Below are 26,198 nucleotides of genomic sequence, written 5' to 3' on the forward strand. Positions count from 1 at the left end.
GATCCTCGGCTACAGAAGCTAACTCTTGGGACGTGGAACGTCACCTCGCTGGGGGGGAAGGAGCCTGAGCTAGTGCGCAAGGTGGAGAAGTTCCGACTAGACATAGTCGGACTCACTTCGACGCACAGCAAGGGCTCTGGAACCAGTTCTCTCGAGAGGGGCTGGACTCTCTTCTACTCTGGCGTTGCCGGCAGTGAGAGGCGACGGGCTGGGGTGGCAATTCTTGTTGCCCCCCGGCTCAGAGCCTGCATGTTGGAGTTCAACCCGGTGGACGAGAGGGTAGCTTCCCTCCGCCTTCGGGTGGGGGAACGGGTCCTGACTGTGGTTTGCGCTTACGCGCCAAACCGCAGCTCAGAGTACCCACCCTTTTTGGATTCACTCGAGGAAGTACTTGAGAGTGCTCCCCCGGGTGATTCCCTCGTTCTACTGGGGGACTTCAATGCTCATGTTGGCAGCGACAGTGAAACCTGGAGAGGCGTGATTGGGAAGAATGGCTGCCCGGATCTGAACCCGAGCGGTGTTTTGTTATTGGACTTTTGTGCCCGTCACAGATTGTCCATAACAAACACCATGTTCAAACATAAGGGTGTCCATACCTGTATGTGCACTTGGCACCAGGACACCCTAGGCCGCAGTTCCATGATCGACTTTGTAGTTGTGTCGTCGGATTTGCGGCCTCATGTTTTGGACACTCGGGTGAAGAGAGGGGCGGAGCTTTCTACCGATCACCACCTGGTGGTGAGTTGGCTGCGATGGTGGGGGAGGATGCCGGACAGACCTGGCAGGCCCAAACGCATTGTGAGGGTTTGCTGGGAACGTCTGGCAGAGTCTCCTGTCAGAGAGAGTTTCAATTCCCACCTCCGGAAGAACTATGAACATGTCACGAGGGAGGTGCTGGACATTGAGTCCGAATGGACCATGTTCCGCACCTCTATTGTCGAGGCGGCTGATTGGAGCTGTGGCCGCAAGGTAGTTGGTGCCTGTCGTGGCGGTAATCCTAGAACCCGTTGGTGGACACCGACGGTGAGGGATGCCGTCAAGCTGAAGAAGGAGTCCTATCGGGTTCTTTTGGCTCATAGGACTCCTGAGGCAGCGGACAGGTACCAACAGGCCAAGCGGTGTGCGGCTTCGGCGGTCGCGGAGGCAAAAACTCGGACATGGGAGGAGTTCGGGGAAGCCATGGAAAACGACTTCCGGACGGCTTCGAAGCGATTCTGGACCACCATCCGCCGCCTCAGGAAGGGGAAGCAGTGCACTATCAACACCGTGTATGGTGAGGATGGTGTTCTGCTGACCTCGACTGCGGATGTTGTGGATCGGTGGAGGGAATACTTCGAAGACCTCCTCAATCCCACCAACACGTCTTCCTATGAGGAAGCAGTGCCTGGGGAATCTGTGGTGGGCTCTCCTATTTCTGGGGCTGAGGTTGCTGAGGTAGTTAAAAAGCTCCTCGGTGGCAAGGCCCCGGGGGTGGATGAGATCCGCCCGGAGTTCCTTAAGGCTCTGGATGCTGTGGGGCTGTCTTGGTTGACAAGACTCTGCAGCATCGCGTGGACATCGGGGGCGGTACCTCTGGATTGGCAGACCGGGGTGGTGGTTCCTCTCTTTAAGAAGGGGAACCGGAGGGTGTGTTCTAACTATCGTGGGATCACACTCCTCAGCCTTCCCAGTAAGGTCTATTCAGGTGTGCTGGAGAGGAGGCTACGCCGGATAGTCGAACCTCGGATTCAGGAGGAACAGTGTGGTTTTCGTCCTGGTCGTGGAACTGTGGACCAGCTCTATACTCTCGGCAAGGTCCTTGAGGGTGCATGGGAGTTTGCCCAACCAGTCTACATGTGTTTTGTGGACTTGGAGAAGGCATTCGACCGTGTCCCTCGGGAAGTCCTGTGGGGAGTGCCCAGAGAGTATGGGGTATCGGACTGTCTGATTGTGGCGGTCCGCTCCCTGTATGATCAGTGCCAGAGTTTGGTCCGCATTGCCGGCAGTAAGTCGGACACGTTTCCAGTGAGAGTTGGACTCCGCCAATGCTGCCCTTTGTCACCGATTCTGTTCATAACTTTTATGGACAGAATTTCTAGGCGCAGTCAAGGCGTTGAGGGCATCTGGTTTGGTGGCTGCAGGATTAGGTCTCTGCTTTTTGCAGATGATGTGGTCCTGATGGCTTCATCTGGCCAGGATCTTCAGCTCTCGCTGGATCGGTTCGCAGCTGAGTGTGAAGCGACTGGGATGAGAATCAGCCCCTCCAAGTCCGAATCCATGGTTCTCGCCCGGAAAAGGGTGGAGTGCCATCTCCGGGTTGGGGAGGAGATCTTGCCCCAAGTGGAGGAGTTCAAGTACCTCGGAGTCTTGTTCACGAGTGAGGGAAGAGTGGATCGTGAGATCGACAGGCGGATCGGTGCGGCGTCTTCAGTAATGCGGACGCTGTATCGATCCGTTGTGGTGAAGAAGGAGCTGAGCCGGAAGGCAAAGCTCTCAATTTACCGGTCGATCTACGTTCCCATCCTCACCTATGGTCATGAGCTTTGGGTTATGACCGAAAGGACAAGATCACGGGTACAAGCGGCCGAAATGAGTTTCCTCCGCCGGGTGGCGGGGCTCTCCCTTAGAGATAGGGTGAGAAGCTCTGCCATCCGGGGGGAGCTCAAAGTAAAGCCGCTGCTCCTCCACATCGAGAGGAGCCAGATGAGGTGGTTCGGGCATCTGGTCAGGATGCCACCCGAACGCCTCCCTAGGGAGGTGTTTAGGGCACGTCCGACCGGTAGGAGGCCACGGAGAAGACCCAGGACACGTTGGGAAGACTATGTCTCCCGGCTGGCCTGGGAACGCCTCGGGATCCCCCGGGAGGAGCTGGACGAAGTGGCTGGGGCTGGAGCTGGAGCTGCTGCCCCCGCGACCCGACCTCGGATAAGCGGAAGAAGATGGATGGATGGATGGATGGTCAGTCTATCGTAGCCCATCGTTTACACAACGTGCAGTACGCTACTTAATATGTCCATGTGGAAACTCGTTCAGTACACCTCCGGACCGAACCGAAGCCCCCGTACAGAAACGGTTCAATTCAAATACACGTACCGTTACACCCCTAATGGTCAAATCAACAACTGAACATTGATTAAACATCTTTAAACAGCACGTTGTTTCAAAATTAGGTTTGAGTTGCTCAACGCCAGGACCTAATTCCACAATTTCTCAACGTTGTTTCAATGTCTTGTGCCCGCTGGGCTTGCTCTGTTCACTGGGAACAGAACAAGGTGTTCCCCAAATTGTTCTAATTATAATTATAATTGTTGTGAGCATACAATAGTCCAAATGTCTTACTTAAATGAAGAATTAAGAGTGGTTTAGTGGAGTTCTCGGTTGGTTACTTCAATAGTGGTTAGAGTGTCCGCCCTGAGATCCGGTAGGTTGTGAGTTCAAACCATACATGCCAACCCTCCCGAATTTTCCGGGAGACTCACGAATTTCAGTGCCTCTCCCGAAAATCTCCCGGGACAACCATTCTCCCGAATTTCTACCGATTTCCAGCCGGACAACTATATTGGGGGCGTGCCTTAAAGGCACTGCCTTTAGCGTCATCTCTCACCTGAAAAGGAGACTATTATATATGTCTCCGTTACCCATAGGTTTATCTATAACCCATAAAGTAGGCAGGCACGGAGCTATTTCTCAGCGTGTGTTTATACCAGCTAATACACTGACACACAACATCCGGATTCTCATCATGAATTGCTTCAAAACTACGGCAAGTAGTAATATCCAAAATTTCCAGCCGGAAAAACAATATTGGGGGCGTGCCTTAAAGGCACTGCCTTTAGCGTCCTCTCACCTGAAAAGGAGACTATTATATATGCCTCCGTTATCCATAGGTTTATCTATAACCCATAACACGGTGGCCGAATGGATATAGTCACTCATGAACGGTCAGAGAAGCACAAGGCGGCGGCAACGCAGTATTATGGGCCACCTTGCAAGCAACATCCCGTTCTCATTTGCGGATGTTTTCAACAAATACGTGAAGGATATGTTCCCGGATTCAGAGATTGCTCGCCAGTACTCAAATGGCAGAACAAATAGTGAAAGGTAAGTGTTATTTTTTTTTTAAAGTAAGCAGCAAGTACAGTACAGTTAGTAGAACAACTGTGTTTTAATTACTGTGTACTGTACTATATATATATATATATATATATATATATATATATATATTGCGCTCTACCACGGTATTGAGCACTATTTTTTTGGATAATCTAATTAAGACATGTATATATATATATATATATATATATATATATATATATATATATTAGGGGTGTGGGAAAAAATCGATTCGAATCGCGATTCGAATCGCGATTCTCACGTTGTGCGATTCATAATCGATTCTCATTTTTCAAAAATCAATTTTTAATTTATTTATTTATTTTATTATTTTATTTTTTATTAATCAATCCAACAAAACAATACACAGCAATACCATAACAATGCAATCCAATTCCAAAACCAAACCCGACCCAGCAACACTCAGAACTGCAATAAACAGAGCAATTGCGAGGAGACACAAACACGACACAGAACAAACCAAAAGTAGCGAAACGAAAATGAATATTATCAACAACAGTATCAATATTAGTTACAATTTCAACATAGCAGTGACTAAAAATCCCTCATTGACATTATCATTAGACATTTATAAAAAATTTAAAAAATGAACAATAGTGTCACAGTGGCTTACACTTGCATCACATCTCATAAGCTTGAAAACACACTGTGTCCAATATTTTCACAAAGATAAAATAAGTCATATTTTTGGTTCATTTAATAGTTCAAACAAATGTACATTATTGCAATCAGTTGATAAAACATTGTCCTTTACAATTATAAAAGCTTTTTACAAAAATCTACTACTCTGCTTGCATGTCAGCAAACTGGGGTAGATCCTGCTGAAATCCTATGTATTGAATGAATAGAGAATCCTTTTGAATCGGGAAAAAAATCGTTTTTGAATTGAGAATCGTGTTGAATTGAAAAAAAAATCGATTTTGAATCGAATCGTGACCCCAAGAATCGATATTGAATCGAATCGTGGGACACCCAAAGATTCACAGCCCTAATATATGTATATATATATATATATATATATATATATATATATATATATATATATATATATATATATATATATATATATATATATATATATATATACATATATATATATATATATATATATATATATGTATATATATATATATATATATATATATATATATATATATATATATATATATATATATATATATATATATATACATATATATATATATATATATATATATATATATATATATATATATATATATATATATATATATATATATATAAGAAATACTTTAATTTCAGTGAATTATAGCTATAAATATACTCCTCCCCCCTTAACCCCGCCCCACCCCCAATCTCCCGAATTCGGAGGTCTCAAGGTTGGCAAGTATGGTTCAAACCCAAGTCATACCAAAGACTATAAAAATGGGACCCATTACCTCCCTGCTTGGCACTCAGCATCAAGGGTTGGAATTGGGGGTTAAATCACCAAAAATGATTCCCGGGTGCGGCCACCGCTGATGCTCACTGCTCCCCTCACCTCCCAGGGGGTGATCAAGGGTGATGGGTCAAATGCAGAGGATAATCTCACCACACCTAGTGTGTGCGTGACAATCATTGGTACTTTAACTTTAAACAAGAGGCATGTTTTTCCATAAGAGAGACAATATCGCATTCACACCCTAGAGGGAGACACAGCTCAACTTAAATGTTTCACAACCGCTGAAGGGCTCTTTCAGTAATACAGGTGGCAAAAAAAAAGGGAACATGAATCACAGTCCGACATCTTTCCATAGCTAGCACTTTGATAACGTTACAGTCGGACAGTTCGAACGCGTACAGGTCAGGTGTAACCACTTTCCCGACTTTAACTATCTAACTGGAGTTGTGTGACCTTATAAGAACATTTGCCTCTTCAAATAGACGACGCGGTTAAAGTTTGTTTGCTAATTTAAAACTGTCCGAGCCGCCATCGCGCCTTCGTGTGCCGCCTTCAAGTGATGCTCGTAACGCCCATAAATGTAAACTACCTTCTTTTGTTCATAATTCCTGCTCTTTTTTAAACCATCTTTAATTCTTAGTAGTTGCCAGGGGAAACGTGTAAGGTTTAATTAAGGATGCCCGAGAAGATGAATATGCCGCCGACGTCCGGTTTCGCGTGGGGAATCGCCACATTTCCGAGGGTACTGGAAGTTGAAGCTCCGCTGCCAGTGCGCATGCTCCCGGCACTTGGATGCCAAGCGGCGAACTTGCCTGCCCGTCGCCCACAACAGCCTGCATCCTCTTCATCAGCACCAGTGTGATGAAGACAGTCCTGCTCTGACATTCTGGACCAGCCTGCATACAGGTAGGGAGAGTCTTTTTTTTTTTTTCAACACATTTTGTGGGCGCATTTTATCCGGCACAGTGCCATCTGGTGTGCTTTAAAAAATTGAAAATAAAAAACACAAAATAAGAGTGTTTAAAATGTGATAAAAAGTAGGAAATTTGACCTCAGATCTGTTAATATTGAAGAGTGTGTTCAAGTGTGGGTGTAGCAGAAGCTGGTGTATTATAATACCACTAGTAATACTGTATATTTTAGTTTCATTAATACTGTATCTTTTAGTTTCGCCCACTGGCAGTAAATGGGCTACCTGTTGTGTGACGTGCAGGAAAAGCTCTGTAATTTATTGTTGCGCTTCAGGAGTATTTCTGATCGGCATGTTTTGTAGGGTACAATATACGTCCTTTATTACTCTATTTGGGCCGGTACGAGAGAGAAACGGCGCTCTTCGTGGCAGGAGAGTTTGTCGTGACTCTGACCTGGATGCAGCCCTTTTACCTGAATACCAAGAGGGCCACTGCGGACCGGAATCGTCTTCCAGGGAAAAGCTCCATCGTATATATACGAAAAAAAAGGCAGCGGTAGAGGAGTTGAGATGTGTTGCATGTGGAAAACAGACCTTAAAAGCCTACTGAAATTAAATTTTCTTATTTAAACGGGGATAGCAGATCCATTCTATGTGTCATACTTGATCATTTCGCGATATTGCCATATTTTCGCTGAAAGGATTTAGTAGAGAACATCGACGATAAAGTTCGCAACTTTTGGTCGCTGATAAAAAAAAGCCTTGCCTGTACCAGAAGTAGCGTGACGTCACAGGTTGAAAGGCTCCTCACATTTCCTCATTGTTTACACAAGCAGCGAGAGCGATTCGGACCGAGAAAGCGACATTTACCCCATTAATTTGAGCCAGGATGAAAGATTCGTGGATGAGGAACGTGAGAGTGAAGGACTAGATTGCAGTGCAGGACGCATCTTTTTTCGCTCTGACCGTAACTTAGGTACAAGCTGGCTCATTGGATTCCACACTCTCTCCTTTTTCTATTGTGGATCACGGATTTGTATTTTAAACCACCTCGGATACTATATCCTCTTGAAAATGAGAGTCAAGAACGGGAAATGGACATTCACAGTGACTTTTATCTCCACGACAATACATCGGCGAAGCACTTTAGCTACGGAGCTAACGTGATAGCATCGGGCTTAACTGCAGATAGAAACAAAAGAAATAAACCCCTGACTGGAAGGATAGACAGAAAATCAACAATACTATTAAACCATGGACATGTATCTACACGGTTAATGCTTTCCAGCCTGGCAAAGCTTAACAATGCTGTTGCTAATGACGGCATTGAAGCTAACTTAGCAACGGGACCTCACAGAGCTATGCTAAAAACATTAGCTATCCACCTACGCCAGCCAGCCCTCATCTGCTCATCAACACCCATGCTCACCTGCGTTCCAGCGATCGACGGAGCGACGAATGACTTCACTCGATCATCAATGCGGTCGGCGGCTAGCGTCGGATAGCGCGTCTGCTATCCAAGTAAGTCCTCCTTGTTGTGTTGCTGCAGCCAGCCGCTAATACACCGATCCCACCTAAAGCTTTCTTCTTTGCAGTCTTCATTGTTCATTAAACAAATTGCAAAAGATTCACCAACACAGATGTCCAGAATACTGTGGAATTTTGCGATGAAAACCAAGCTTTTTGTATTGGATACAATGTGTCCGAATACTTCCGTTTCAACAATTGACGTCACGCGCATACGGCATCATACATAGACGTTTCAACCGGAAGTTTAGCGGGAAATTTAAAATTGCACTTTATAAGTTAACCCGGCCGTATTGGCATGTGTTGCAATGTTAAGATTTCATCATTGATATATAAACTATCAGACTGCGTGGTCGGTAGTAGTGGGTTTCAGTAGGCCTTTAAGGATACACCTGCGTGAGCAGTGGTTCTTATCTATAGGGCCGGGGGCCCATTGTTGGTCCCCCTACAGGGCCCTGCAAGATTATCTTTCTCAGCTGTGGTAGTAATGACAATATCAAACAAACATAAGAAGTCTGGAGCTAAAGTTAGAGAAGTTTCTTAAGCGCAAGAATTATGACTAAACTGGTGAAATGATATTTCCAATTGTACTCTAATTTTATTGACAGTTTAGTTAAGAAACACATTCATTATTTTATTACTTTAGTTTATATTTGAGTGGTTAACGAGTCCCTTCTCATGTAGTATATTTGGTTAGTACCCATTTTTTCCTAATCAGGCTGACCTAAGCCTAACCCAGCAGGCACAAGACATTAAAACAACGTTGAGAACTTGTTGAGTTAGGTCCTGACAAACAAACATAACGTTGAAACAACATGCTTTTTGACAAAGTTTAATCAATGTTGGGTTCTGGCGTTGATTTGACCATTGAATTTTTGATCATTTCCCAACCAATATTCTACAACACAAATACAACGTTGAAACAACATGCTTTTTGCGTTTATTCAATGTCAGGTTGTGACGTTGATTTGACCATTGAAATTTAGTAATTTCCCAACCAACAACGTGGATCCAACGTTGTCTCAATTTACAAATACAACTATTTTTCAAAGACAGTTTGAAAGGACATGTATGTAAAATCAACGTTGTATCAATGTCTTGTGTCTGCTGGGAAGGTTTATGTGTTAGATAAATATTAATCCTTGGGATTAGCACTTGGTATCATATCATTTGAAAAGGTTGTAAACTGTAAGTAGGTTAGACATGATTATTGAATACAATTAAAATCAAGAGTAAGATGACTAATTCAGTTTTTATATTTTGAGTGGAAAAGTTGGGTCCCAAGGTCTAAAATGGGGAAAACGCCTACTGACTTTAGAGCTGCAACGTTTAATCGTTTGAATCAGTGATTCTCAAACTGTGGTATGTGTACCACTCCATCTACTGGTAGACCAAATAATTACTTGGCTAAAGTACAGTGTTTTATTTTCCTGTATTCAAACACAGTTCTATTGTTCAAACAGTGTGTAATGTTAAATGTTAAATATATTTGCTTTATCTGCCTTGCTTTAATCAATACTTAGGCCTACTACACTACTGTATTTTAATGTTGGTCATTATGGTGGTACCTGGAGAGCCAAGTGTTTTTGAGGTGGGTTTAAATCAATTACTTTGATTAGAAAATATATTTTAGAAAAGTATTCGATTAAGCCTTTATTGAGTCTAACTAACAGAAATGTATCAAATCTGAACTGCAGTAAGTGTCCAAACTTTAAATACGCGGACATCCCAGCAGGCACAACACATTGATACAACACTGATTATATGTCCTTTGAAACATCCAATGTTGCAAAATAGTCATATTTGTAAATTGAGACCATGTTGCTGTTCAATGTTGGATCCACGTTGTTGGTTGGGAAATTACCAAAATTCAATGGTCAAATCAACGTCACGACCTGACAATGAATAAACGTTGTCAAAAAGCATGTTGTTTCAACGTTGTATTTGTCTTGTAGAATATTGGTTAGTAAATGACCACATTTCAATGGTCAAATCAACGTCAGAACCCAACGTTGATTAAACGTTGTCAAAAAGCATGTTGTTTCAACGTTGTATTTGTGTTGTAAAACATTGGTTGGGAAATTACCAAAATTCAATGGTCAAATCAACGTCAGAACCCAACATTGATAAAACGTCAGCAAAAAGCATGTTGTTTCAACGTTGTCTTTGTGTTGTAGAATATTGGTTGGGAAATGACCAAAAATCAATGGTCAAATCCACATCAGAACCCAACATGGATTAAACGTCGTGAAAAAGCATGTTGTTTCAACGTTATGTTTGAGTTGCCCAACGTCAGGACCTAATTCAACAAGTTCTCAACGTTGTTTCAATGTCTTGTGCCTGCTGGGATAGTTTTCAGTGGCCATTACAACAGCGCACGTTATCAGGGTGGTGTGTGTGCGCTGTGATCAGAAGAGTTTTTGAATTATTGTTTTATTAATATACACGTGTTAAAATGGCAATTTCAATGTGGATAATGTGCATTTGTTAGAAAATATGAATGAACTTTAAAGCAAGCAGAAAAAAACGATTGTTTATTTCAACTCTTTTCCCGAAAATACGCATTGTGGTTTTAAAGTGTGCTTTATCTGATTATTTGAATAATCAAACAAACTAATCGATTCCTAAAATAATTGATAGCTGTAGCCATACATGACTGCTTTAGATATTTTATAGCAATATTATTAACCTAATGCACACATTATATTTCTATTACAGCAAAAAATCTCACCACAGATCATTTAATTTGATGTATTGTACAGAAAGTGGTGGGGGAAAAACTTCCCAGTATGCTTTCCTTTAACCAAGTGTTCAAAATGGATGAACTTGTGCTTAATTTTAGTGTCAAATATGTTTTAGTCCAAAACTATTAAATGTAACACATTCAGGAGTTTCTCTGAATCGCAATGAATGTGATTCTACTTCCTGTAATTCCTATTCAACATTCTGTGGGGGTGGAGCCAATTCTATTCGAATTTCCAAAATTCTTTTTGCAGAAGCCTGATATGCAACATGTTAATGACCACCAATAACCCGTCCACTTGTGAAATACAAAAATAAAATAACTGTCATCCAAGTGGAGGTATGACTTAAAGGCCTACTGAAAGCCACTACTACCGACCACGCAGTCTGATAGTTTATATATCAATGATGAAATCTTGACATTGCAACACATGCCAATACGGCCGGGTTAACTTATAAAGTGCAATTTTAAATTTCCCGCTAAACTTCCGGTTGAAAATGTCTGTGTATGATGACGTATGCGCGTGATGTCAATCGTTGAAACGGGAAGTATGCGGACACATTGAATCCTATATAAAAAACTCTGTTTTCATCTCAAAATTCCACAGTATTCTGGACATCTGTGTTGGTGAATCTTTTGCAATTTGTTTAATGAACAATGAAGACTGCAAAGAAGAAAGTTGTAGGTGGGATCGGTGTATTAGCGGCGGACTACAGCAACACAACCAGGAGGACTTTGAGGATAGCAGACGCGCTAGCCGAACGACCTCACCTTGACTTCCTCCGTCTCCGGGCCGCCGACCGCATCGGTGATCGGGTGAAGTCCTTCGTCGTACCGTCGATCGCTGGAACGCAGGTGAGCACGGGTCGTGATGAGCAGATGAGAGCTGGCGTAGGTGCAGAGCTAATGTTTTTAGCATAGCTCTGTCGAGGTTCCGTAGCTAAGTTAGCTTCAATGGCGTCATTAGCAACAGCATTACTAACCTTCGCCAAGCTGGAAAGCATTAACCGTGTAGTTACATGTCCAGAGTTTGGTAGTATTGTTGATCTTCTGGCTATCCTTCCAGTCAGGGGCTTATTTCTTTTGTTTCTATCTGCATTTAAGCACGATGCTATCACGTTAGCTCCGTAGCTAAAGTGCTTCACCGATGTATTGTCGTGGAGATAAAAGTCACTGTGAATGTCCATTTCGTGTTCTCGACTCTCATTTTAGGATATAGTATCCGAGGTGGTTTAAAATACAAATCTGTGATCCACAATAGAAAAAGGAGAGAGTGTGGAATCCAATGAGCCAGCTTGTACCTAAGTTACGGTCAGAGCGAAAAAAGATACGTTCTGCACTGCACGCTAGTCCTTCACTTTCACGTTGCTCATCCACGACTCTTTCATCCTCGCTCAAATTAATGGGGTAATCGTCGCTTTCTCGGTCCGAATCTCTCTCGCTGCTGGTGTAAACAATAGGATAATGTGAGCAGTCCTAGTGTCGTCACGCTACTTCCGGTAGGGGCAAGGCTTTTTTTTTATCAGAGACCAAAAGTTGCGAACTTTATCGTCGTTGTTCTATACTAAATCCTTTCAGCAAAAATATGGCAATATCGCGAAATGATCAAGTATGACATAGAATGGATCTGCTATCCCCGTTTAAATTTTAAAAAATCATTTCAGTAGGCCTTTAAAGAAGGATGTACTGTATGAATCCCTTTATATTAGAAATAAAGCATGACTGAAGCCTCATGCTAGGCATTGGAATTTTAATTCTGTGATGCTTCACTGGAACCAGATCAGACTGGAATCACATGCGGACTACCACGGGGCTCTGGGTCCATACCTCCGCAGACCTTCTAATTCTGTCCGATGATCCGGCACGAGCGAGCACTCCTTGCCTCCAGAGGGACAATCCCGGCCTCTGATAGGGAATAAAGCTTGTATTGTCTGCCGGGCTGCCGCCTGGGGAAAGACAGAGGCAATCCCAGGTTCCACACAGAGGTCTCACCAACGGCGAGGCTCCCCCCGTCTTGAAGGCAGTAATTGCCGCATAACGCCACACATGAATGCCCCCCCAAATCAGCTGTGGGCTTTGTGCGCTCAGGCAAAGTGCTCCACTTACACAATCAGAGGCATGAAACCTCATTTTTTGTACCCATGGCAACAGCGGCGGGCCGTCACTGTCTGATTGTATGAAAAGTGCTCTTTCACTCAACTTACGGGCGCACATGGAAGAGAGCCGAGTCCTCCACGCTTTCCAGGTGTCGCCGCCAGAGAGGCGAGCTGAAGGACGTTAGTGACCGCATCTCCATGGTAATGGAGTTGACAAAGCGAGCTGTTGATCGTCGCTCGGCTGTTGCCGAGCATGCAGCCGACACCAAATGGCCAACAGCTGCTGACTGCGCTCACAGAAAAAGGATGTTTGTTTGAGGCCGAAGAGAATCTCCGAAATATCCACTTTGTGCCCCTGTTAGTGCCACTACTAACACAACTAGTCAACTAAAAAATTGAAATAATAAAGCTATTGTGTAGCGAAGAGACAATGGACTATAAGGCTGGCTTCAGGCTGCTGAGGAAGGTTTATTGACACTTCATCATATAGAGTGGAAATAGGAAGAAAGCTTGCTGTTCTGGTCCTAATTCTACTGTTCCAAGTTCTGAGATTAGTTATAGTTATGTTATTGTAGTGTGGGAAGAGTAAGTATTTCATCCCCTGGTGATTTGGTAAACTTAGGCCCTTACAAAGACATTGACTGCAGGCAATTTTAGGGTCGACATACAAATTGTAAAACATCTCAGGACGGATTTTGGTCAAAGACACCTCCGTGTGGTGCTGTGGTTGTTGTTGTTGTCGTGTGAATGCCCAAGCATGTAAGATTCTACACTAGTGGTTCTTAACCTGGGTTCGATCGAACCCTAGGGGTTCGGTGAGTCGGGCTCAGGGGTTCGGCGGAGGTCAAGACACACCCGACTCATCGTGTAAAAAAAAACTTCTCCCTATCGGCGTATTACGGATATGGCAACAGCAGAAGTCAGACTGATTTGCAGGTGTGTAATTTGTTGTGAGTTTATGCATTGTGTTGGTTTTGTTGTTTGAACAAGGTGATGTTCATGCACGGTTCATTTTGTGCACCAGTAAAAAAACATGGTAACACTTTAGTATGGGGAACATATTCACCATTAATTAGTTGCTTATTAACATGCATATTAGTAACATATTGGCTCTTAACTAGTCATTATTAAGTACTTATTAATGCCTTATTCGGCTTGGCCTTATTATAACCCTAACCCTCTAACCCTAACCAAATAACTCTAAATTAAGTCTTTGTTACTTAGAATATGTTCCACATACTAAAGTGTTACCAAAAACATATAACTTTGTCTTGAATTTGAAAAAAAAAAACATTTTATTTTTCACTAAAGAAGGGTTCGGGGAATGCGCATATGAAACTGGTGGGGTTCGGTGCCTCCAACAAGATTAAGAACCACTGTTCTACACCAAAAAAATCATCTATTTATTATTATCTCGCCGCAAAAGTTTGCCGCACTCCACCGCCCACAGTTTTCATCCAATCGGAACTGTTGGAAGTATCAAAACGGAACTGTTGGAAGTATCAAAAATATCCCGGATTACCCAGAATTCCCGGTTTTCCGGGATATTTTGCCCATTGAAAATGAATGGGCCAATTTTCAAACAAGCACAACTCCCACATTTCTCTCCCGATTAGAACCGTTCCACCATTCGCATACTCCACTCACCTTGGACAATCAAACTACCATTTTACAAGTTCAAAACATTTTTCCAAAGCCCTATTTTCACCTCTTCCCGGAAAGCTTTCACAGTCCACATTTTTCAACCGTTTTTTGACGATTCCACCTTCAAAACATTCCTCTTAGTTGGGACAACACATGCTCCTATTTTTATTTTCGTAAAAATGACCAGTCTTCCCGAAATTGCAGGAACTCCGAAATACCCATTGTCAATTCAAACTGTTACTACGTCAATATTTTTCAACCGATTCCAAAAATTCCCGCACCAACCCATTCATATCATCTAGGACAATTGTGTTAGTATGAATATTTTCAAAAAATTCCGGTTTTCCAGACATTCACAAATTTCCAGGAAATTCCCATTTAAATGAATGGACATCATAGTTCTACAATGCCCTAAATTCGCAAAATGTTGCGCCATTTTAAAACCGGATTTTGACCTTCCAACCATCTACCCACACTATTCCTCCGATATAGCAAACACAAAACATGTTTTTCCTTTCTCCAAATTCCCGGTTTTCTCAGGATTTCCCAGAATTTTCTCCCCATTGACAATAAATAGGCATTATACAGTCTACTGCATATCCCACATTTCTCATCCTATTTGAACCATTCGAACATGCACACACTCCACTCACCCATGACATTCAAGCCAGCATGTTTCCCGGTTTGGAAAAATCCCTAATTACCTGGAATTACCAGGAATATGCCCGCCTTGAAAATGAATGGGCAATGTACAAACCTCTCCATATCCCACATTTCTCAACCAATTTGAACAGTCCCAACATCCATACACTCCACTCACCCTGGACATTCAAGCATTTCAGTTCTACCCAGGCGTATAGGCGGTTTGGCGGCTTGCACACATAGGGCATTCACACGCAATTCCTAGCGGAATTGCAAATTCTAGTTGTTGTTGTTGAGTAATTTAAGCCTCTGAACAGGACTCACAAAGATTGTCTGCTTGAAGTTCACTTCGCAAATTGTAGCAGTTCATAAGACCTGTGGGAGTGCAGGTCAACCCCTGACACAGAGAGCACCAAGGCTCAGCGGTTGCATCCGACGTCGGGGAAAGGTTGCGGCCATCACACGCAGAAGAATGGCGGTTGCACATGCGCGAAGCAACGTTGTTATTCTCACTCCATTTGTGAAGCCGCCGACCTTGCTTGCCGCAGATTTACCACAGATGCAGAGGCAAGATGACCAGAAGCTGCTGGTTCCTGAGGGTTGACGTCTCCTGGGTTTTCACCAGAGCCCTGTTAGTAACCAGACCTGTCTGCCATGGGTAACCCTACCAGGAACCAAAGTTCCAGATGTTATAGCTCTGACACTACCACATTGCCAGCGTCCCCACCACGATGAGGAAGGGTTGGATTGTAGTTGGACTCCTAAGCATATCTCTGCAAACAAACACCTCTATTTTGCTGCCATGTGACCACATCACATTCTCCTTCTCAGTCTAATCCACTGCAAAGCGTGTTATCAACGCTTTTCTTGATGTCTGTGGTCCCAACTCTCACAATCATCCTTACAGTTCCAGACCAGGTGAAATCTGGCATGGATCTTCAGAGCGAGGCTTAATGATGGTTATCTTTTATTTTGCCATTTATCAGTTATTGCCAATTGTGTTCTCTTCCCCACTAAGCTTCTAGTGGATGTCCATTCCAGCCTTGTGCAGGTCTACAGTTTTTTTGACAGCTCTTTGGTCTTGCCCATGATGGTGTAGAGGTTTGAAAGGAAGATAGTATTTGGCAACAACATACTTACATACTGTTTATTATAATAACAACATGACAGCAGTCATTTTCATGAGATTATTTTTTAATATAAGTGATTTGGTCCACTTACAATGAAATTGTTGTTTTTCATGAGCTGTGTACAGGTCCTACTTTTGAAAGAATGTGTACCCCTTTCAGAGGTCACATTTAGTTCCCCTTAAAACATTCACATGTTGCACAATGAGATGTAAGCATGGGATAAAGTGTACATTCCTGTAACTTTCTGTCTGTAAAGTATATATCTTTATTAGCATTTAGGTAATCTAGTGTCAGCATTTCATGATTAATATCCATAAATTAACATTCTTAATAAATGATGGTAGAATAAGCACACGTCTGATTAGGGAGTCATATTGTAACAACCTGGCATTTACACTTTGTGTGGTGTTGGAGTTGTCCGACTTTTTGTGTGGCCATAAACGCATCAGTGGCTAAGAGCCATAAGTGCTGTTGGTGCAGATGAAAGAGAGAGAGGCTGCTGTTATTATGACAAATGACAAATAGTTAGTTTTGGCCTGGTTTGTACAACAGAAAATTGCCCGTTTTTCTCGATAGTCGGTTTTTTTGCTGATGTTTTTTGGTGCAGTTACGGCCGGATAAAAAAAGTTTTGCTCAATAAAGTAATCGATGGAATTCCTGTCCTCTTTAAAGCGTCTCTACAGACGTTACAATAATTGAACAGTGTTGACGAACATTATTTTACCTGGTAGTGTCACCTGTCACTCACAGAGTTGCAATACAGAACAAATAGTTATGTGTTTATTTTTGTTCAGAGTTCAGATTGGATTATTTTGTGTGCGGCAAAAGGAAATGAGGAAACGTTGGGCAAGTGTAACTTGTACACATGATAGATTGAGGTTGGGGGAAATTTGTTAAAAGGAACAGGACTTCTTTGTGTGTTTCGAGGAAACAAGTGAGTTTGTAGTCAGTATGCTTGCTGGTTGGTAGGGGAGCTAATACTTATTTGTCTCAGTCAAATACAAGTGAACGTATAAACGTTGTTGATTGTTATTTCATCTTTGTAAGGGCCTGGGATTACAAAATCAGCAAACAATCAAATAATCCGCTTTACTTTGTGCTTACCTCATTCCATGGAGTGGACTTTGGGACTTTTGTGCTTCTTTTATGCTGTTTCCTCAAGTACTTGTGCTGTTAGAACAAAATGAGACTTAAAAGTAGGTGATTTTGTTTTGTGCAGGATGACCGAGGTGATGAACTCCCTGGAGTCGGGCTCGGACGACTTTGGCGGTGCAGCGGGAGGCGACCAGAATACCGTATCCTTCCAGAATAGGACTATTTGGATACCATCTTGTTTTTTTGTTGTACAGTACTGAGCTTGGGTCACACTGCAGGTCAATTCCGATTTGTTTTGCCCATAAGCGACCTGTATTGGATTTTTCCATTCTAGCGTGAACAGTGCGATTCCGAATTTTCATATCCGACCTAGGCCTCTTTCGTATGTGGATAAAAATCCGATACATATGTTTGCATTCGTCTGACCAGAACACCATCAAAAAGATTAACGTCATAATTATTTGACAAAATAGACGGTTACAAAATAAATGGTTGACAAATGAGCAGAAAACAGGTGAAAATAATGTTTGAGGAACTGACATCAATGTTCCAGCACTCCCATGGCTACGACGACTTGCTTACAGACACGCTCTTCAAGCAGACATCAAAGAAGAATATCCTGCAAGAGCCGAAATATTTGTCCTCTTCCTTCTTAATCTTCTCCACACAAAAACTTTGTTCAAAATATTTCTGCTTTGATTGCACAAAATCGTTGAAATGTCGATGCAGAGATGGCAGGCATGATGGAGGAAAACATGACTTTAATGTCCAAAGGAAATGTAGGAAAACGGGAACCAGGAAACAGGCAAGAGGATACAGGGAGAACTGGAGACAGCAAAAACCTAACAATTCCCAAGCCCTGACTGGAGGGCGAGGCAGGTATAAATAGTAGCCTGATTGGCAATTGCCACCAGGTGTGCCAGGCTGCCAATCAGGGACAGGTGAGGGAAACGAGCGCTCAGGGCGACGTGCAGGAAATGTAACCAAAATAAGAGCGCTGACAGGAAATAAACACAAACACAGAGGAAAAACCCAAACATAACCAAGCTGTCAGTGACAAGCCTGACTGATTAAAATCAAAGCTATGTTTATTTCCGTAAACACTGCAGTGCTTGCGACGTCATGACGGTCAGTTTGCGTCCACATTGGAAATCACTTTTTTTTTATATGAACGACTTCATAAAAAGATCGGATCCGACAAAGAAATACGAATCGGACAGCCGACCCTGAACTTTGAACGTAGCCTTATTAATTGATCGGAATTTGTTTGTAACTACAAAACGGGGACCACCTTTACTATGGAGGTTAATTTGTCACTTTATTACGAAAGGTTTTTTTTACGACAAATTTATACAACTGAATTTTTTGCGTTTGAATTTTTTTTAACTGGATTTTCTTATTGATGCATTTATGTTCTCTGATATATATATATATATATATATATATATATATATATATATATATATATATATATATATATATATATATATATATATATATATATATATATATATATATATATATATATATATATATATATATATATATATATATATATGTATATATATATATATATATATATATATATATATATATATATATATATATATATATATATATATATATATATATATATATATATATATGTAGTTTTTGTATTTATTTTTTTGTATTTTAAATTTACACTGAATTTTTATAACAGAATTTTTTGCGTTTGAATTTCTTTAACTGGATTTTTTTATTGATACATTTATGTTCATTGAAATATATATATATATATATATATATATATATATATATATATATATATATATATATATATATATATATATATATATATATATATATATTAGGGCTGCAACAACTAATCGATTAAATCGATTAAAATCGATTACCAAAATAGTTTGCGATTAATTTAGTCATCGATTCGTTGGAACTATGCTATGCGCATGCGCGGAGGCTTTTTTTTTGTTTTTGTTTTTGTTTTGTTATTTTTTTGTTGTTGTTTTTTTTCGTTTTATAAACCTTTATTTATAAACTGCAACATTTACAAACAGCTGAGAAACAATAATCAAAATAAGCACAAAAACAGTACAAAACAGCGCCAGGGCGGCGCTGAGGCTACGTCTAATGAGGTGGCGTAAGCTAGCCAATGATGTGTCATGTGCAGCTCACGTGACGACGGCGTCTCCTTTGCTGGAAAAATTCGAAAAATGGCGCAGGAAAACACGACCGATAGTTTAGCGGAGAAACATCTTGAGGTTATTGCTTCAATGGAGAAAAGTGTACGACCTAAGTCGTCAAAAGTGTGGGAGCACTTCACTTTAAAGACTTCAAAGAAGAGCGTTTCCTGCAAAATGGCACGGAAGTACAACATTGCTTCAGAAGCACCTGAAGAGGAAAAATGTTGGAGCCATGGATGAAGGGAAGAACTCACAGTACGTAACTTTTTAAGTCCATAGTGGCAACAAGCATTCATGAGTTCAGCTTTTTTGTGAGTAACGTTAAAGTTATGCCTTTGTTGCAACTCGGGGCTGATAATGTGTCTTCGGCACATTTGACTCCGTTTTGAGAGAGAAAACGCACGGTTACCAATTTGGAAATAAACGTAACGGACAGAAATATCTCAGGTTGGTTTCATAATGGATCAATGTAGCCGGGCTGATAAAGCTATATAAATCTATTTAGATTTGAGTGACGCTTTAGTATAACTAAACGTTATGAAGGTGCTGGAATATTTCATGCTATTATTCAGAGGCAGCCTAAAATGAATCCTTTATTATTCACAACAGAAACGTGTACAATATCTGATTCAGTTCTGATGAGTTACATTTCTGTGTTATCATTGGTGTATGCTGCACCCCCAATGTCCACAACATGGTGCCAGTATGCTGGGTTTTTTCAATAAAATACTGGAAAGGATAGAAATGTAGTTTGTCTCTTTTATCCGATTATTAATCAATTAATCGAAGTAATAATCGACAGATTAATCGATTATCAAATTAATCTTTAGTTGCAGCCCTATATATATATATATATATATATATATATATATATATATATATATATATATATATATATATATATATATATATATATATATATATATATATATATATATATATATATATATATATATAGTTTTTGTATTTATTTTTTTGTATTTTAAATTTACACTGAATTTTTATAACAGAATTTTTTGCGTTTCAATTTCTTTAACTGGATTTTTTTATTGATACATTTATGTTCATTGATATATATATATATATATATATATATATATATATATATATATATATATATATATATATATATATATATATATATATATATATATATATATATATATATATATATATATATATTTTACACTGAATTTTTAAACACTGAATTTATATAAACTGAATTTGTTTACACTGAATTTTTATAGACCGTTTTTTTTTTTTACACTGAGTTTTTATACCCTGAATTTTTTTGAACAGTTTTTTTACACAGAATTTTGAATTTTGAAACACACAAATTTTGCCAACCTTTTTTTTTTCAATGAAATTGTCAGTTTAATTTCATTCAAAATAAAATCCAGATCATAAAATTCAAAAAGCAAAAAATGCAGTTACTTAAATTCAGTGTTAAAAAAAAAAGCTTTCTTAATAAAGACACAAACTAACCTCCAAAGAACAATAATAATTTGTCACTTATACCACAAAGCTGAGATGCAGGCTTTTTTTAGTTTAGCATAATCTCGACCCATGATGAATATCAAGGTGGCCCCTCACACCCTTGAAATATTTCATACGCGGCCCTCTGCACTTTAGATGGTTTTCAGCAAGCTTTTGTTGGCGCAGGTTGCATCCAGCGGTGAGTCACGGGGGCGATGAGTAAAACGTAGGCTGGTTGTTAAAAAATATTGTCTTCTTCCAACAGAGAGGATCACTTTTCATCATATTTGACGTTAGCTCCAAACAACTGAATGGCTCAGTCGAGCAAACGCGTGAGTGAATGAGCGTGAGTCGGTTAGCCGCCTTGCTAATCTGGTTTTTACCGCATCGTCGTTCCCTCACACGCGCCGTGTCACATGTTCTCCCCCCTGACGTGAGCTTGCAGATATTCCCAGGGCCCCACGAAAGGCATCCAAAGTTGTCCAAGAGGCTTCCCTCCATCGTGGTGGAGCCCACGGACGGAGCGGAAGTGGAGAGCGGCGAGCTGCGATGGCCGCCGGAACCCAGCTCGCCAGACGCGCCGACCGCACCGGCAGGTGAGGCGGAGCACGTGGTGACCTTCTGGTGTGTCACCCCCCGATACGCTACCGATATCGGAGCCTTGAGTATTGGCTGATCTGATAGCGATTGATATTGATGCGATACAGCACCAGCACAAAGGTTTGATGAAGTGAAATGACAATGGTATGTTCCGTTAGGAAAACACTCACCTATTTGTTATTAACCGTCTGGAATGGACTTGTGGTGTGGTGATTTTCTTGTGTAGACCTTTGAGACACTCGTGATTTAGGGCTATATAAGTAAACATTGATTGATTGATTGATTTTGGCGAAACCTCATAGCCACAATAATTAATGAAGTGAAAAAAGAACAAAGTCACGGTCCGTTTTTTACCATCTGTGGGTGTGCGCGTGTGCAGGACATGAAAAATGAAAGCCAATCAAAGTTCTACAAGGTTTCACTTCCAATTGGGACAAATATAAAGTCACTGTGAATGTCCATTTTGCGTTCTCGACTCTCATTTTCAAGAGGATATAGTATCCGAGGTGGTTTAAAATACAAATCCGTGATCCACAATAGCAAAAGGAGAAAGTGTGGAATCCAATGAACCCTTGTACCTAAGTTACGGTCAGAGCGAAAAAAGATACGTCCTGCACTGCACTCTAGTCCTTAACTCTCACGTTCCTCATCCACAAATCTTTCATCCTCGCTCGAATTAATGGGGTAATCGTCGCTTTCTCGCTCTGAATCGCTCTCGCTGCTGGTGTAAACAATGGGGAAATGTGAGGAGCCTTTCAACTTGCGACGTCACGCTACTTCCGTAACAGGCAAGGCTTTTTTTATCAGCGACCAAAAGTTGCGAACTTTATCGTCGATGTTCTCTTCTAAATCCTTTCAGCAAAAATATGGCAATATCGCGAAATGATCAAGTATGACACATAGAATGGATCTGCTATCCCCGTTTAAATAAAAAAAATTCATTTCAGTAGGCCTTTAAATCTTTTTCTCTTAAACATAAGCTAGCAGGTAGCGTTCTTGATGTATTTTTTGGTTTGGAAAATGTAACTTGTTGCAAACGTCCCCCTTTACGCTCACGACGCAGTAAGTCGAATGATGCAGACACGTTTGTTACTGGATACTTTCTGATACACTTCTGCCTTGGAGACTCTGTATTTTTAAGTAATATGCATCTATGATTATTTGATACTAATACAAATGTTTTCGACTGCAATATTGTTCCATTAATGACACGTGTTACTTACAGTATGTCTAGCTTGTGTGCTATCGTGTGCTTAGCTGTGGCGTAGATCAGTGGTACCCAACCACCGGGCCGCACAAGAAATGTAAAAAAAATAAAATAAAATAAAACGTTTTTTTTTTTTTTTTTTTAAATTAAATCAACATAAAAAACACAATATATACATAATATATCAATATAGATCAATACAGTCTGCAGGGATACAGTCCATAAGCACACATGATTGTATTTCTTTATGACAAAAAAACAATAAAACAAAACCCCAAAAAATACCATTTATGGCGCCCCACAAAAGGTGGGGAAAAGGTGAGCGCTGGGGGGGGGGGGAGTCGATCTCAGAATGGGCTCTTGTGGAGTGGGGAGGTGAGGGGGGTCCAGACTGAGGCCAAGAAAAAATGGCAATAGCCATAAACATGTTTCACAGAGTCCATCAAGACTTGCAACAGAGGAATGTGGGGGTAGGATGGACGGAAATATCAATGCAACAATGTACAGAGACATCCTGGATGAAAACCAACGCTTCCCATCCAACTTGTCGGAGCTTGAGAGGGGCTGCGAAACGGCCCAACGATAGGTGTGTCAAGCTTGTGGCATCGTATTGCTGCCAAAGGTGCATCAACAAAGTACTGAGCAAAGGCTGTGAATACTTACGTTTTTTTTTTTTAGTTTTTCATTTTTGATAAATGTGCAAAATTTAAAAAAGAAAACCTTTTCACATTGTCGTTACGGGGTATTGTGTGTAGAATTTTGTGGATAAAAATGAATTTATTCCATTTTGGAATAAGGCTGTAACATAATGTGGAAAAAGTGAATACTGTGTGAATACTTTCCGGATGCACTGTATTTACTGTATAACTTTGGTTTCAACGCTAGCTAGTTATTTGCCAATAATTAGCATAAATACATAAATATTGCGCTCGAGTAAGGAATCTAATTGTCCATAAAATTATTTTTAAAAAATTGCTGTTTTTTGCTTTGTCATCCCGAAATCAAACCTTCTTCCTGTTTACATAGTTGTGACCAATCAGAGAAGAGTACACTGTTACATAGTTTGTCCGGGGTTTTTTTTTGCCAGGTGAAAATAAGTTTGCCATCAACTGATTCAGACCAGAGAAGACGTGACAGCACTTAAATAAAGAGCGCAAACTAACGAGGCGTCTTCATGCTCTTGCAGTTGATGTCCAGGTCCAAGCCGGTGTCGGCGGGGGGATATCCGGGGCGGAGATGCCGGCCTCCAACTGAACAACCGCTGACGGTACAAAAGAAAAACTCCACGGTAGCTGTGACTCGGTCCCCACGCGGACCAGGGAGCTCCAATAGAAGAGCACTTATTATTAGTGTGTGTGGATAGAGAGCTTTGTGGCGCCAACAGGAGGCCAGAGTAGAAATAGCAGGCGAGCTGACCTGACAGTCGTGTCTGCACCTTGAAATAAAATGTGTTTTGTTTGTAAACCTGATCTGGACCCTGTGTCGGTGTGACCAAAAATACAAAATGGGGTTTTTGCTCGCTGCCACATTCAGTTAACTTGCCACCGCTACACATTTAAAATCAGCTTTGAATAATGACAAATAAGGAAGCAACGCCACACAAATGTTTGTATAACAACAAAACTTTCGGACCAAAACACATTGAATATATCACCCGTCTATAAAGTTCGATTAACCCAGGATCGCAGTTCAAATGACCCAGCATTTGGGTTAAATATGTAACGCCTTTATTTGGTTCAATTAACCCAGCATTGCAGTTAAAATGACCCAGCATTTGGGTTGAATATCTAACACGTTTATTTGGTTCAATTAACCCAGCATTGCAGTTAAAATGACCCAGCATTTGGGTTGAATATATCATCCGTTTACTAAGTTCGATTAACCCAGCATTGCAGTTAAAATGACCCAGCATTTGGGTTGAATATTTAACGCCTTTATTTGGTTCAATTAACCCAGCATTGCAGTTAAAATGACCCAGCATTTGGGTTGAATATATCACCCGTTTATTAAGTTAAATTAACCCAGCATTGCAGTTAAAATGACCCAGCATTTGGGTTGAATATATCACCCGTTTATTAAGTTAAATTAACCCAGCATTGCAGTTAAATTAACCCAGCATTGCAGTTAAAATGACCCAGCATTTGCGTTGAATATATAACGCCTTTATTTGGTTCAATTAACCCAGCATTGCAGTTAAAATGACCCAGCATTTGGGTTGAATATATAACGCCTTTATTTGGTTCAATTAACCCAGCATTGCTGTTAAAATGACCCAGCATTTGGGTTGAAGATATCACCCGTTTTTTAAGTTTGATTAACTCAACATCGCAATTTAAATGACCCAACATTTGGGTTGAATATATCACCCGTTTATTTGGTTCAATTAACCCAGCATTGCAGTTAAAATGACCCAGCGTTTGAGTTGAATATATCACCCGTTTATTAAGTTCGATTAACCCAGTATTGCAGCTCAAATGACCCAGTATTTGGGTTGAATATAGAACGCCTTTATTTGGTTCAATTAACCCAGCATTGCAGTTAAAATGACCCAGCATTTGGGTTGACTATATAACGCCTTTATTTGGTTCAATTAACCCAGCATTGCAGTTAAAATGACCCAGCATTTGGGTTGAATATATAATGCCTTTATTTGGTTCAATTAACCCAGCATTGCAGTTAAAATGACCCAGCATTTGGGTTGAATATATAACGCCTTTATTTGGTTCAATTAACCCAGCATTGCTGTTAAAATGACCCAGCATTTGGGTTGAATATATAACGCCTTTATTTGGTTCAATTAACCCAGCATTGCTGTTAAAATGACCCAGCATTTGGGTTGAAGATATCACCCGTTTTTTAAGTTTGATTAACTCAACATTGCAATTTAAATGACCCAACATTTGGGTTGAATATATCACCCGTTTATTTGGTTCAATTAACCCAGCATTGCTGTTAAAATGACCCAGCATTTGGGTTGAAGATATCACCCGTTTTTTAAGTTTGATTAACTCAACATTGCAATTTAAATGACCCAACATTTGGGTTGAATATATCACCCGTTTATTAAGTTCGATTAACCCAGCATTGCAGCTCAAATGACCCAGTATTTGGGTTGAATATAGAACGCCTTTATTTGGTTCAATTAACCCAGCATCGCAGTTAAAATGACCCAGCATTTGGGTTGACTATATAACGCCTTTATTTGGATCAATTAACCCAGCATCGCAGTTAAAATGACCCAGCATTTGGGTTGACTATATAACGCCTTTATTTGGTTCAATTAACCCAGCATTGCAGTTAATATGACCCAGCATTTGGGTTGAATATATAACGCCTTTATTTGGTTCAATTAACCCAGCATTGCAGTTAAAATGACCCAGCATTTGGGTTGAAGATATTAAGATTAAAGTAC

The 26,198-nt window shown here is 40.8% G+C and overlaps 1 protein-coding gene across 1 annotated transcript; it reads left to right on the top strand.

Annotated features, from left to right (window-relative positions):
• The first annotated feature begins 5,985 nt into the window (after nt 1-5,985).
• Nucleotides 5,986-24,250, top strand: LOC133641099 (protein LBH-like). Its single transcript, XM_062034963.1, has 4 exons — nt 5,986-6,439; nt 17,445-17,520; nt 21,425-21,575; nt 23,973-24,250. The coding sequence occupies exons 2-4, from the start codon at nt 17,446-17,448 to the stop codon at nt 24,038-24,040; spliced, it is 294 nt and encodes a 97-aa protein (XP_061890947.1). The 5' UTR covers nt 5,986-6,439; nt 17,445; the 3' UTR covers nt 24,041-24,250.
• The last annotated feature ends 1,948 nt before the right edge of the window (nt 24,251-26,198 follow it).

Source organism: Entelurus aequoreus, linkage group LG23 (genome assembly GCF_033978785.1).
Source record: "Entelurus aequoreus isolate RoL-2023_Sb linkage group LG23, RoL_Eaeq_v1.1, whole genome shotgun sequence".
NCBI lineage: Eukaryota > Metazoa > Chordata > Actinopteri > Syngnathiformes > Syngnathidae > Entelurus > Entelurus aequoreus.

Coding starts and splice junctions, on each gene's coding strand:
- LOC133641099 (XM_062034963.1), top strand. CDS start 17,446: ATGACCGAGGTGATGAACTCCCTGGAGTCGGGCTCGGACGACTTTGGC. Junction 17,521..21,424: donor CGGGAGGCGACCAGAATACC/GTATCCTTCCAG, acceptor GTGAGCTTGCAG/ATATTCCCAGGGCCCCACGA. Junction 21,576..23,972: donor CGCGCCGACCGCACCGGCAG/GTGAGGCGGAGC, acceptor ATGCTCTTGCAG/TTGATGTCCAGGTCCAAGCC.